The following is a 14,430-nucleotide window of genomic DNA, read 5'->3' as shown; positions in this document are numbered from 1 at the left end:
TTTAATGGGAAGTCTGGAAAATGGGCTCGTAATCTGATGATTTGGGCCAATAACCTAGCAAAAGCTTGGTTCCTAGAAGAGAGCAGACAGACATGCGACCAGCGGGTCGATGCGTCAATGAGGACCATGAAATATCTGAATGTCCCACAAGGTGGGTGAATTGGTCCACATATGTCTCCTTGGATTCTTTCCAGAAAGTTCAAGCTCTCTTTAGACACTTTGACTGGTGAAGGTCGGGTAATCAGTTTCCCTTGTGAGCAAGCTGTGCACTTGAGGTGCTGAGGGAAAATACCATTTGGTTTAAGGCTGTGCCCTTTAGAATTCTGGACTAATTTACGCATCATGTTCGCACCGGGATGACCCAGGCGATCATGCCAAATAGTGTAATCTAAAAACCGTGCTTTGATAGCAGCATTAGCCTCAATCATACTGACTTTAGCATGGTAAATGCCAGTAGATACGGCGGGTATAGTTTCAAAAACTTGTTTATGGCCATTTATCATTTTAGTGATAATTAAAAACTCTTTGTTCCCTTCATCCTGAGTTTCGATATGGAAACCATTCAATCTTATGTCTTTGAAACTCAATAGGTTTCTCTTAGAACTGGGTGAGTATAAGGCATCAGAGATGTCTAGATATGTGCCATTTGATAACAACACATTAGCTTGGCCATGGCCCTCTATTAGGCTCGAACTACCCGCTATAGTGCTAATGTTTGCGGTTTTGATTACTAAATTTATGAAGTAATTCTTGTCTTTTAGAATGGTGTGGCTCGATCCACTATCGACAATGATATCCATATTGTCTTGCATATCTTCATTAAACAAGAATTATAATTCAATAACATGCAAAAATGAAATGTAAATAAAACATTACTCCATAAATTAAAATGTAAAAGTAAAAGGTCTTAAAAATCCAAAGTAAAGACAATAAATCCCAAAAACAAAAGATAAAAGTTTAAGGAGTAATGAAAAACAAATTCAGATTTTTGAGATCAATCAAGAAGGTCGGAGAGCTCATAATCCATGCCATCAATCTTATCATCCTTTGAGTCATCTTCATTGACTTGATGAACCAGGTTAGCCTCATGATTATCTTTCCCATACTTCTGATAGAGCTCAGCAAGATATTTGGGAGTACGGCAGATCTTGACCCAATGATTAGTCATTCCGCATCTTGAGCAAGGAGTTGGTCTAGATGAACTGCCTCTTTGGGTCGGTTTGTTGATACCACGACCCTTACCCCGACCAAAACTGAGGTTAGGTCGGTTATCTTGGTTCGATCTACCGCGTCCTCTGCCGCGCAGTCCATGTCCATTTCCACGTCCACGTCCACGATCTGAGGATCTGTTACGTTGGACGAAGTTGGACTCTTTTCTGGTTCCTTCTGGCAATGGGGCTGATCCTGGATGCCGCATGGCACTGTTCCTCAACAGAAGCTGATTGTTCTTCTCAGCAAGCAGTAAGCAAGATATCAAATCCTCATAGGTGCTATGATTCATGGCACGGTATTGTTGTTGGAGAACAACATTGGGAGTGCCAAAAGTAGAGAATGTTTTCTCTAGCATATCCTTATCAGTGACCTCCTCGCCACATAGTTTTATGAGTGCAACTATCCGAAAGAGTTTGGAATTGAATTCTTCGACGGATTTGAAATCTTCGAACAGTAGGTTCTTCCAGTCGAACTTGGCTTGGGGCAGTATGACCGTTTTCTGATGGTCATATCGCTTTTTCAGTGCCACCCAAAGTTCGAGTGGATCCTCAAGAGTGAGGTATTGTTGCTTGAGAGACTCAGCGAGGTGATGGCGGATAATAAATATCGCCGAGTACCGTTCTGTTTGAGTCGCGGTGTTGGGATCTTTGATGCATTCACCCAGACTTTTTGAGTTGAGGTAGATCTTGGTGTCAAGGGCCCATTTGAGGTAGTTATCTCCGGAGACAGTAAGTGCCTCATATTCGACCTTCTGAATGTTTGACATCTGAAACATATAATAATTTATGTTAAATAATCAATAGTATGAGACTATGGTCATTGGAATAAGGGATTTAAGGTATTCTTGGGAAAACTTTCCATTTCAGGAAACTTGCTATTTTAGGAAACTTGCTATATAAGTGAACTCTAAAATCGAACCTTAGGGTTTATAACCTAGCCGGTTTACTAGGGTTTCCAAATTTAGCTCTAATAGATAAACGTTGGTTTATCTCTTAACCATTTTAAAAAAAAAAAAAAAAAAAATCTAGAGATTGATTTTAGAAACTAATTTGAAATTAACCGATTAAGCTTAAACCGATCGGACTGATCGATTAAACAACAAAACCGGTTAAATTAGATTTAATTTTGGAAACCGGTTATTAGGGTTATTAATCGGTTAAGGGATTAAACTAAACGGATTTGCTAGGGTTTAATTTTTATTAGGAAAAACCGATCGGTTTAAACTTAAACCCTATCGATTTAGGATTAGAATTTATCGGTTTATAAACGGTTTAGGTGGATCGATTGGTTTAGAGTTTAAGGGGTCGATTGGTTTAGGATTTAGGAGCTTGCATGGACCGGTTTTAGGGTTTTCATGGATCGGATCTAAGATAAATAACCGATCGGTTTAAGATTTAAACCGATCGATCTCGGTTTAACGATAGACAAACCAAAACGATTTTAGATCTAGGGTTTTGCAAAGATTTAGGTTTCGGTTTGCAAGGAATTTTAGTGTTTGGTTTAGATGATGCTAGGACCGATCGGTATAGGGTTTTATCGGAGGTGCACCGATCGGTTTAGGATTTGAACAAAGCATTAGGGTTTATGTTTTATATGATAAAGCCGATTAGGAAAAATAAAACCAATTAGGGTTTTGACAAGAAGAAAGAGGATCGGTTTGGTTATGGTTTTAAAAACGAAAAAGACGATGAAGAATCATGAAAAGAACCGATCCATATTAGGGTTTTCAAAAAAAAAACCAAAACTTTGATTAGGATCTATAGTTTTAGATAATACCTTTTCGCCAAATGGATTTCTGACCGGCTTATGATCTGGGAGTTAAAGACCACAGATATCTACTGGAAACTCCTGAGAATGATGGCCAGAAGGGAGGACGAACAGCTGCTACAATGGAGGAACCACCGCTTGGAAAGAATCACCCGCTAAGGTGGGACAGCGCCGATTGTTTTGAGTCTTGAGGGCGCGTCTGGTGTCGGATTGAGGAGCGGTTTTCACCACTAGATTCTTATCTTCCAGTGCTTCAAAATGATATGTAGATCGCCTTCTAACTCCTTGTATTTTGAGAGATATGATCGTTTGAAGTTGAGCTTTGTGCTGATAACGTATTAAGGGAAAAACTCTTTTCTTATTGTTTCCATAAGCAGTGTATATATACATTACATAACTAATGTATCAGAAACCCTAATGGGCCATGAGACATTAACCTGATGGTTAATGGGCCGGTTACTAGAAATCCATTTGTTTATAACAAAATCCAAAATTTCTAATCAATAAAAAACTTTTTCAAGGGTATGCTAATTAGGGTTGAAATTATTATTCAATATTCGAGATCCGTTCTGAGATCTGCTCCAAAAAATCTGGATATTTGAGAGGATCGGATCCGGATCCAGAAAGTAATATCATATCCATCAAAACTGGATTCGGATCTGGATAGTTAAATTATAAAATCTGGATATCTGTATCTGAATTCATAATCTTTAAATATATTAAAAATTATATTTTATTGATAATTTTATAATATAATTAAGATTTTTATATATAAAAGTAATTAAAATTAAATGAAAATATTTTTCCTAGTAAAAATTTTATTTTATTACAAAATAGTAAATAAAAATTAATTTTATAATAATTATAATATTTTATTATTTTTTTTAGATCCGAATATTCACATATATCTTAATATTTATGTGAATATCCGAAGTCCGAATATTCGGACCTCTTAAATACGGATCCAGATAATTAAAACTCAGATTCGACTGATTAGTATCACAAAATTACCCGTATATTGCTCCGTTCCAGAGCTAATGCTTTTTTTTTGGCAAAATAGATTTTATTAATTAAATGAGTTTACAAAGTCTGAATACAAAGGTGCAGTTAACCATCTAGGTGGATACAATTTTGAAGAGTAGAAAATTGAATTTAAAAGACCACGTTTTGCCAACACATGAGCTGGGGCATTATTTGTTCTCTTAGTGTGATTAAATGAACAATCATCAAATTTTGCCTTATATGTCACTGCAAATGTTGTCAATGGAAAACTCTGAGGATTTGTTATGAATAACGTCAATAAGAATTTTGCAATCTCCTTCAAAGATTAGACATCTTAATCTTGTACTCCAAAATTGTTGCATTGCAATTAAAAGAGCTTTTGCCTCTGCTTCCAGTGGTGTAGATGTTTTACCTATTGAGGAAGACCCCCAAAAACAATGGTTTCCGTTATGATCACGGACGATCCAGCATGCAGTAGAAAGCTGATTTACAGGATTAAAACTTGCATCAAAATTGCATTTAAAAGTTTCAGGAGGTGGTCGATGCCAAACGTTTTGATGATTTTGTAGACAACCAGATTCATTGTTGTGAACAGTACATCTAACTTGATTTTCAGAATTTGATATATTTGCTTGAATCCATTCATTAACGTCAATGTTTGCATAACTGATGACTCGTTTTGGACGCACTCTTTGTTTTTTGAAAATCAAATCACATCTAGATTTCCATATTCGCCAAATTATCCAAAAAGGCTGAAGTTTTTGAAAAACTGATGGAGCTTCAGAATTGTGAAAATCAAGTAGACTTGAGAAATTATTATCACAATATTCCTCATCTGTATCACTCGGTTGCCTTTGGACACTGGGACATTCGCCAAATCATTTTGGAGACAGGGCAAGTAAACATTGTGTGATTTATTGTTTCTGGAGACAAACAACATCGTTGACATGTTGAATCCATAAGAATCCCTCTTGTATTTAATCTAGTCACTGTTCCAATAGCTCTAGTTAAAATACTCCAGAGAAAATGTTTTAGTTTTGGTATAATTGGTAGTTTCCAGATTTTTATTTTAAGCTCGGAATTTCCATGTGGAGCAACAATTTCTTCTATGTTGTCTTGGAAAGCTAACCAATATCCACTCTTGACTGTATATTCCCCTGTAGTGTCGTGAATCCAAACAGGTCTATCAGATTTTGAAAATTGCGGAAGATATAAATCTTTGACAAGTTCCTTTTCTTCTTCGTTGAGATAAGCATCCAGCATTTCTGGCTTCCATGTGTGAGGTGACTCATTGATGAAAGTTTTAACCAAAACATCATCTTTTCCATGAACATTTGTAGCTGGTTTTGGTGGAATTGTTGGAATCCAATTATCTTCAAAGACTTTTGTTGATTCTCCATCGCCAATGATGTGGCGTATTCCTCTTTTTAATAATTCTAAACCATTAAGAATCGAACTCCATCCATAGGATTGGTTTGTCCGAGCTTTGGCTTGTAAAATCGAAGTGTCCTTGAAATATCTAGCTTTGTACAGTTTAGCTAGTAATGTATTCGGGTTTTTGAGAATACGCCAGGCTTGTTTAGCAAGTAAAGCATCATTGAACTTAGTGAGGTCACGGAATCCCAGACCGCCATTCTTTTTTGAGTGCTGTAACCGTTTCCATGTAATCCATGAAATTCCTCGATTTTTATCTCCTTTCTCCCACCAAAATCGCATCAACAAGGAGCTTATTTCATCCGTAATTTTTACGGGCAATTTAAAGCAGGACATAGAGAAGACCGGCATAGAGATTCCTACAGATTTGATTAGGATTTCTTTACCCGCTTGGGATAAAAAAATTAGCACTCCAATGGGACGTACGTTTTCTCACTTTGTCTATGATGTACTCAAACATTTCTCCTTTTTTACGCCCAAATTGTTCTGGCAAACCCAAATATTTACCGCCTCCACCTTGCTTATCAATACCAAGAATGTTTTAAGTCTGATTTGAAGATCACCAGGTATTCTTGAACCAAAAGTAATCATTGATTTAGATGGGTTGATTTGTTGACCAGACATTTGTTCATAGCTCTTGAAGATGTCTTGAATTGCTTTGCAGTTTCGATTGTTAGCTTGGCAAAAAAAACAGAGAGTCATCCGCAAATAAGAGATGAGTAATGGCTGGAACCCCATTTCCTATCTTTATTCCACGTATTTTGCCCATATCTGAAGCAGATTTGATCATATGGCTTAGGACATCAGCACAAAGTATATATAGATATGGTGATAAATGATCTCCTTGTCGTAGCCCTCTTTCTGGGATGATTCTGCCTTGTGGATTTCCATTGATGAGGACTGAATATTCCACTGTGTTTACTGTCACCATTATCCAACGAACCCATTTTTCATCAAAACCAAAAGCCCTTAATGTGTTTTCTAAAAAATCCCATTCTATACGATCATATGCTTTGCTAATATCCGTCTTAATAGCCATATATGTTTGAGAAGCTCTTTTTCTAACCTTCAAGGAATGCATTAGTTCATGAGCTATAAGGACATTGTCAGTGATCATACGACCAAGAATAAAAGCTGCTTGCGAATCAGAAACAATGGTATTTAGGAAACCCTTTAAGCGATTAACAAGGATTTTTGATATAATTTTGTATACAACATTACATAATCCAATAGGTCGATATTCTGATAGAGTTTCCGGTTTATCAACCTTTGGAATCATGCAAATATTGGTGTTATTGATTCCTTGTTTCATTTTTGAGGTTAAGAAAAATTCTTTAACCTCTTGAATTACCGCTTCACCAACTGTATCCCAACATTGCTGATAGAATCGGGCTGTTAACCCATCTAGTCCAGGTGTCTTATCAGCACCAATCGCATCAAGTGCATCCTTGATTTCTTTATTTGTAAGCACCAGAGCTAATGCTTATCCGTAGCATTGTTTGAAAGAAAAGAATCAGTTTTTGTTTTTGTTCAAAGAGATATTGTTATTAAGAACGCTTGTAATGGTAATTAACAAATGAAAATTGTTAATCGGAAAATGCTAGTACAGTATTTTCAAAAAATACTATACGGTAAAAAGAGAAGAAATTATAAGCGATCCACAACATAACATTCCTATTTTTTTTCCATAACATTCCTATCTAAGTATCTACTACTATCTAGACAATCGAATAAATCTCAGCCGTTGATCTACGCTGTATAATTAAGCAGGACTCCGTAAAAGTGCCTCCTCTGTGACTTCTGCTCCGTCGCTCAGATAGGGATCTCAACGCATCACAAACCCTAATTTCGAGACTCGATCAGAAAATGGCTTACGCTTCTCGTTTCCTCTCCAGATCCAAGCAGGTACACTCTCTCGCTCGATTCTTCTGATTCATTTAAAAATCTGTTGTCTTCACGATTGTTTTGATCCTCTTTCGTCGGTCTCTTTGATTCCATTTCTTTTTCCTCCGAATTTCTGGGTTTTGTGTCTTTCGATTGCGATGATGGGTTTGATGCTATCTATCACCGAATCACATCCCTTTCAATAATGTCGTTTTCGTATGTAAAATCTCGATTGGAGAGTCCGTTGAATCAAATGAGAAATTTTTAATGGTAATGAACTCTGCTGGTATGAAATGGATGGGCTTTTCCTGGCTCGAAATGAAGTGTTTGAATCGGATATTATGTTTCTCATCGAAACCATACGTATCTGATATCAGTGATTAGCTGTGAACTTATCTTACCATCATTACGCAGGTACAGGGGAGTCTTGTCATTTTGCAGCAGCACCATGCTATTCCAGTCCGCTCCTTTGCTAAGGAAGCTGCTCGTCCAACATTTAAAGGAGATGGTTGGTGACCAAACTTGATATCTTTGATTTGTAATTTTGTTTAAAACATTATGCTTTTTTTTGTTGCATAGTTATGTATGCGATTTCGCTTACACGATTAGTTGAATTCGTTGCTTCTGGTTGCATTGCTTTTCTGAAAACAGTTGCTTTCTTTTGTTTAGCCGTTCATGCTCTTGAGTTTAACGTGGTTTCTTGCTGAGAAAATGTCAAGTCACTTTCTCATTGTGAAATCTCTAGAGAAACATTTTTGGTAAATGCAATATGTTATTGTGAAGAAGCTGGTTATCTCTTTACTTCTTCTGTTGAGTTTATATTTATTCTGTTTATGATGGATTATGTTCAATGCGTTGGTGAAATCTGTAGTGTGTGTTTAGAGTGATGTGACATTGTTATTGTTTACTATGATCGACTAAAGTTTTCAACTTTTTGACAGAGATGTTGAAGGGTGTCTTCACGGAGATCAAGAACAAATTTCAGGCTGCAGTTGATGTTCTCCGTAAGGAAAAAATCACCCTTGATCCAGAGGACCCGGCTGCGGTAAAACATTATGCAAATGTCATGAAGACCATCAGGCAAAAGTAGGCCTCTTGTTACGCTTCTCTAGTTGTTTGTTATTTTGCTCAGTTGTATGTTGCTGTCTCTAATTATGTTTGTTGGGATTTCATGATTTAGCTATTTCAATTTTCCCGAATCTAATTTGTCATATGAGTTAGGGTTATTAAATACATTGTTTATTTTTGTTTGCGTTTTGCCTTGTATGCAGGGCAGACATGTTCTCTGAATCTCAACGCATTAAATATGATATTGAGACCGAGACTAAAGAGATCCCAGATGCTCGTGCATATCTATTGAAGTTGAAGGATATCCGCACCAGGTAATTGTTAGACTTTAACTTTAGTTTCATTGACCCTTTTGGATAGTTTTCCTCACCAGTCAAGCTCCTCTTTTTCATGCTATTGTTTGAAACATAGTTAAAAGCAGTCTTGAGTTATTCTTGTGCTTATGATATTATATCTTGCAGGAGGGGACTTACTGATGAGCTTGGTGCTGAGGCCATGATGTTCGAGGCATTGGAGAAAGTTGAAAAGGATATAAAGAAGCCTCTCATGAGAAGCGACAAGAAAGGAATGGATCTTTTGGTTGCAGAATTCGAGAAAGGCAACAAAAAGTGCGTCATTAAACTCATCAACCACCCATACAAAAACAAGAACAAATAATTCCCATTGCTCCTTGTATATATTTGATCACATATAATAGCTAATGAAATCACGTGTTTGCATCACGTTAATCTGAACAGGCTTGGGATTAGGAAAGAAGATCTTCCTAAATACGAGGAAAATTTGGAGCTCAGCATTGCCAAAGCACAGTTGGATGAGCTGAAGAGTGATGCTCTTGAAGCAATGGAGTCTCAGAAAAAGAAGTAAGTTTAGCTCTGTTTTTTTTCCTTTTTTTGGTTATCAATCTTTTGAATCTTCATCATGTTAAAAAAACGATTCTTCAGGGAGGAATTCAAGGATGAGGAAATGCCTGACGTGAAGTCGTTGGACATCCGTAATTTCATCTAAGGTTTGATCCTCGGAAAACATTTGATTTGTTGTAAGAAAGGCAGAAGAAAGATCTCTCTCCCTCATGTCATTTGTCTTTGAAAGGGAAGATCATTTGTTCCCTTTTTGCTCTTTTTGGTTTGGCGATTAATAAGGTCTCACCATGGATTGGAAATTTACCAAATGTGGTCTAACTTTTTCTCTCTGGTTATTACGCTCGAGTTTCTTAGACACAAACAAACGTGGTTTCATGTTTCTGATAATGGTGATAAATGAAATTTCAGATGTTTTAAATAAAAAGTTGATGTTCCGAGCTTAATCGAGAGAAAAAATAAGCTGTTTGTTTTAGATTTGAGCAAGTCGAGAACTAAAGACTAATATCATTTAACAAATATAAATTGTTAAAAACTGGCTATTTAGGTCGCTTATATTGCAAATTGCAATGCAAAGATTAGAGGTTTCTATGCGTTTTCTGAGCATCTCTGGACTCTAGTTATATACTACTTTCTTACTGACGGCCAGAAAAAGCAACGATTTTGAACCAATCAGAAATCAACACGTCGCGTATTTATGAACAATTATAAAGGCCGAGTCCACCGTGAGAGACGTTAAACTGTGTATCTTGGCCAATCCCCATGTCGATTTCTCTGAAAGTAGCTTCTTTTCCACCTGGAACGAGAGCTTCTTCTCTCTTCCTCAACCGGTTCCTCACTCGCCAAGCGGCTTTCTCTCCGGCAAATGCTCTCCGTAATCTTCGTCGTTCCGAAGATGGCACATCGTTTTCCGGACGGAGAGTGGGTTTCCGTGCGCGAACCATTGTTCGATCGGTCCTGCAGACAGAGAAGAGTACGAAGACGGAAAAGCCTGAGCCTCCGGTCAGATTGGTTGCTCTCGTCGGCAAAGGAGCAGTAAGCCCACTCAAATCCACCTCTTGGGAGGAGGTTATGCTCCACACTGTAAGTCATTCTCTCTCTCTCTCTCTCTGTCTCTCTTACTTACATGGGTTCTTGCAAAATTTGGATTTTTAATTCGTTTTTGGAAAAACAGGCTAGACGACTGAAATGGGTTGATGATGGATATGAAATGCTCGTCTTTGATGATGGAATTTTTAGGTCAAATGATCAGAGAGCTGTGAGTCTGAAGCAGGAGCTGAATCAGACTGATATATTGGTAATAGTTTCTGTAAATAACCCAGAATCTGTGAAATGGATACAGAGGAACAGCAGCAACATCAAGAATATGATTTGCTTTGAGTCTTCTCCTGATTTGATGAACAGGCTTGGAGGAATCGATTTTGGAAGCGTTAACAAGGACAAGGAAGCAATAGAGGTTGTGAAGACAGTGGGAGATGCTTGGGAGCGTCGTAACTCTGATGATATAAGGTTCTGTTTGCTTGTGATCATCAACGCTTACATAAGACCAGTTCCTGTTTTGCAGAACTTGAGGTCGAAAGGGTTTTCCACACTTGGTTGTATGGTCAAGAACTGTGGACCTCAGATTTTGAACTGTCTCTTTGATCCGAACTGTCGAAAAGCTCTTCAGTGTTTGAACCAATGCAGTCCCGTGGATCAAGTGTGTAGTTACAGATGCATTGCTTCTTATGAGAGTCCATACTTTGAAGCATTCTCTCTCTGTGTACTACAGAAACACAATTGTCTAGAACTGGATGCGAAGATCCCTGAGAAGCCTTATGTGCCTCCCATGACTAGTTTTCGAGGGAAAGAGTTATGCCATGAGACAGCAGAAGACTTGTTTGTTGGATGGTTAGGGGACTTGGATTGGAGCTGGCGTGTAGCGGCTGGACAAAACCCGGCTTATGATCAGTTTCCATGTCAGTACCAGCTTTTCTATAGAGGGAAAGGGAAGTCATCGTTTTGGTATGAACCCGTGTTTCAGGTCAGGACGCTTGAAGAGAAACTGGTGTGGAGAAGGAGAAGATACTCGGTTAAGAGAGGAAAAACTCCTGCAACATTCCGTTTTAGCGTTTTAGACAATGGTGTGGTGTCAAACGAGTTTTGGACTATTGTGGATGTGTCTGATGATCTAAGTTGGGGACTGTTCCATTACAATGGAGCGGCTCGTGTAGCAGGACAGTCTTACACGGGTGCTGTGCTCGTGACACCAGATGGTTCGTACCCTGCAGAGAAGGAAAAGGAGAGATTGCGTTCTGCATTGGAGAAATGTGGGATTAAAGAGTGGGAACTCTTTGCTGTTGATAACTGTTGTTGCGAAAATCCGCCATTGGGGATTCCAGAAGGTTCTAGACTACATTCAAGAATCAGCATCAAGGAACCATGACTCTCCGTTCAGCACATAGAGAAGTAAAGCAAGTTTCCATGTAATTCTGTATCTACACCAAATCTGAAGACTTGGCTTTCTCCAGGTTTTTTTTTTTTTTTGTTCAAATGCTTTCTCCAGGTTTTAAAACAAATATTACAAATACAAATAACCAAGTATATCTGGTATTACACAGTCCCATATGGACTCATTATCTTGGATATCTCTTTCTCAATGTACATAAGATAAATGTCTCGAAGTTGATCATCTTCTGTTGCATCTTCAATAAGGCCATCCTGGATAAAAAATACAAAAAATTGTTGAAATCAACTAAAAACAAAAGAAGATATATTATATGGGTTTAGTGATTCTATATTAGATCTTTACCGTAGACATTACGCATTTTAAATGAAACCCTTCATTGCAGTGGTCACATGAGTATATCCTCTCGTGGCACTCTGATCCACATAGAGAACAAGTCTTCTTGTCCAATGAATAACTTAGCTCGAGTGTATGTTGATGCCGTTGATTCTTCACACTGGTCGGAAACCCAAGACACTCTACATGGGCTCTGAATTTACATTTCATGCAGCCGTAGAACAACGCACCGCAACGCCTAGCACAAACACTACAGACTCGAGTTGAATCTTTCTCCCAAAAGTTATAGAGATAGTGATCCCTGTGATACTTGGTCCTTTCTGATAGACCAACCGCTTTGACGCATTTGAAGTGGAAACTGACCTCGCATTTGCGACAACTATAGCCATACTTTGTAATATTCAGTTTGCAGACAGCACACTTGGATCCACTCACAGGGAAAAACCTAAGCTTGTGACCAGGGTGAAGTGGATGGCTTCGAAGTTTTACTTGCAGGCCTTTAATGCACCAAGTATGATACACTTCTCTACAGTCTACACACGACACAATTTTCCCACACAAACTCTCTTCACAAATAGTGCAAGTATTAGGATATGAGCTCGAAACAGTAACTTCAAACGAGCTATGGTTCTTGAGGCAATATGTTCCTCGGGCTCTAACCATGAGTTTCTGCCCTCTATGTAACGTCCCAAGGAACTGGCTATGTCTTAAGACGCAACGAACATGGACTATAAAACTGCATATCCGACAAAAGAGATTGAAACCAGATACTTTCTGGCTACAGATGTCACAAATCATACTAAACCCTGCAACAGGGGAATCAGGGAGGAGTGTCAAAGGATGTTTTGAATGAAGTCTATGCCTTATTGGTAGCCCTAGCTCCGCGCAGAAGTTATGTGTCTAGAAGCTACATGTCTCGCATTTACATGCCTTACCATATAATTTTCCATCACATATGCTGCAATCTGCATGTTCATCATCAAGCTCTCTTGAATCGACGAATCTTAGCACATGAGTGTGGCCAACACTGTTAACCTGAGATATTATTACAAACTTGAGTCAATCCAATGAAAGATCAGCATGTAAGAATAGATGCAAGAAGTCATACCATGAGTTTGTTTTCTTTTTTTCTTTTTTTTTTTTTTTTTTTTTTTTTTCATGAGTTTGTTTTCTGATTTGATGCTTTTGAAGTCATCTTCTGTTGTTGGCGTGATGCCTTGTCCACAAGAATACAGATCTTTCAAATACAATGGAGAAGGCTCTGCTCCCTGTTTAAAGTCTGTTATCATCATTAAGAGAGTAACAAAAAAAAAATTAGTAATTGCAAGAAAATATCAATTACCTTGCGTAGAACGCATTCCATGTGGGCCAAGAAAATCACATTTTTCGCTTCAATGAGTGAGTACCAACTCAGGAATCTCAAGACACTTCAAATGAAACCTAAAACCACATTCGACGCAGTAGAAAAAGGGGTTTCCACAATATTCCTTGCATATGTGACATTTTGATACTTTCCCTAAACGGTAAGTATCAAGATTATTTGCATAAAACAATCTGTGCTCATGAGACTGATGACGATGAATCAAACCTCGCAAGAATGTATCCGCACACCTCAAATGTAGTTTAAAATTTCATTCTAGACAACCAAACGGTACACTGTAGATTGTCATTCCACAAGCATCACAGTTTCTTCCACCACCACAACTTTGGATGTAATCAAGTCTTTTGAGAGGGTGTGGTGGATGAAGAGGGTGTTGAATCTCAGTGGGAAGATCAAGGCAATGCTCATGAAAAAACAAGTAACAATGAACGCAACCGTAACATACAGAGGATGGAGATAAAGGAAGCTCACAGAGAAGGCAAGAGCCTCTAGCGTCTGGTCCTGGTCTACACCTTTTAACCAAGTGAGCATGATTGTTGTGGAGCATTTCTTTGGCGTCCCAAAACCTGGAGATGTTCTTCATGAGCGCACAGCTCAGATCCAAGTAGATCTCACACTCTTTACACTCGTAAAACGAGCCAGAAGACATGTTCCCACACGCGTAGCATATGATGTGACTTGGCTTCTGATCAGTTTGGCGTAGACAAAACTCTAGAGGGTGCTTGGAGTGAAAGTTGTGAGACACTTTCTTGGGTAGATTGGAACAAGTTTTACAGAGATCGAAGTTACAAGGATCACATGCAAATTCGACAGGCTCGTCTTTGTAGCAAATGTTGCAGATCCCATTTTCGACTGTTTTAGGCGAGGTCAACACACATTCATGGGAGACATGCTTAAGCTCAGCCATTCGATCGGTGGGAGAGTGAAAGTCAACAAGAAGAAGAATAGAAAAGAAAGAAAGAAGAAGAAGATTAGTTCTAAAGATAATGTAAAAAATAATGTAGTCAAGATTAGGTGTAAAGATATAATGTAGTCAAGAAATT

The 14,430-nt window shown here is 38.2% G+C and overlaps 3 protein-coding genes and 1 pseudogene across 3 annotated transcripts; 2 read left to right on the top strand and 2 right to left on the bottom strand.

The window, feature by feature from the left end:
• Positions 1-994: 994 nt before the first annotated feature.
• On the bottom strand, positions 995-1,978 carry LOC112088178. Its single transcript, XM_024158459.1, has one exon. The coding sequence runs from the start codon at positions 1,976-1,978 to the stop codon at positions 995-997; it is 984 nt and encodes a 327-aa protein (XP_024014227.1).
• A 5,170-nt stretch (positions 1,979-7,148) lies between these two features.
• Positions 7,149-9,651, top strand: LOC18022289 (probable ATP synthase 24 kDa subunit, mitochondrial). Its single transcript, XM_006404577.2, has 7 exons — positions 7,149-7,320; positions 7,714-7,807; positions 8,241-8,385; positions 8,571-8,681; positions 8,829-8,975; positions 9,105-9,227; positions 9,309-9,651. The coding sequence occupies exons 1-7, from the start codon at positions 7,282-7,284 to the stop codon at positions 9,370-9,372; spliced, it is 723 nt and encodes a 240-aa protein (XP_006404640.1). The 5' UTR covers positions 7,149-7,281; the 3' UTR covers positions 9,373-9,651.
• A 323-nt stretch (positions 9,652-9,974) lies between these two features.
• Positions 9,975-11,853, top strand: LOC18022161. Its single transcript, XM_006404576.2, has 2 exons — positions 9,975-10,307; positions 10,399-11,853. The coding sequence occupies exons 1-2, from the start codon at positions 9,987-9,989 to the stop codon at positions 11,647-11,649; spliced, it is 1,572 nt and encodes a 523-aa protein (XP_006404639.1). The 5' UTR covers positions 9,975-9,986; the 3' UTR covers positions 11,650-11,853.
• Positions 11,700-14,294, bottom strand: LOC18022160 (annotated as a pseudogene).
• Between the last annotated feature and the right edge of the window lie 136 nt (positions 14,295-14,430).

Source organism: Eutrema salsugineum, unplaced genomic scaffold (genome assembly GCF_000478725.1).
Source record: "Eutrema salsugineum unplaced genomic scaffold, Eutsalg1_0 scaffold_15, whole genome shotgun sequence".
NCBI lineage: Eukaryota > Viridiplantae > Streptophyta > Magnoliopsida > Brassicales > Brassicaceae > Eutrema > Eutrema salsugineum.
This window is presented reverse-complemented; position numbering and strand designations above follow the sequence as displayed.

Bases quoted from the DNA above. Each gene is read 5' to 3' on its own strand.
- LOC112088178 (XM_024158459.1), bottom strand. From the start codon at position 1,978: ATGTCAAACATTCAGAAGGTCGAATATGAGGCACTTACTGTCTCCGGA.
- LOC18022289 (XM_006404577.2), top strand. From the start codon at position 7,282: ATGGCTTACGCTTCTCGTTTCCTCTCCAGATCCAAGCAG. The intron at 7,808-8,240 runs GTTGGTGACCAA...ACTTTTTGACAG, and splicing joins TCCAACATTTAAAGGAGATG to AGATGTTGAAGGGTGTCTTC. The intron at 8,976-9,104 runs GTGCGTCATTAA...TAATCTGAACAG, and splicing joins TTCGAGAAAGGCAACAAAAA to GCTTGGGATTAGGAAAGAAG.
- LOC18022161 (XM_006404576.2), top strand. From the start codon at position 9,987: ATGTCGATTTCTCTGAAAGTAGCTTCTTTTCCACCTGGAACGAGAGCT. The intron at 10,308-10,398 runs GTAAGTCATTCT...TTGGAAAAACAG, and splicing joins AGGAGGTTATGCTCCACACT to GCTAGACGACTGAAATGGGT.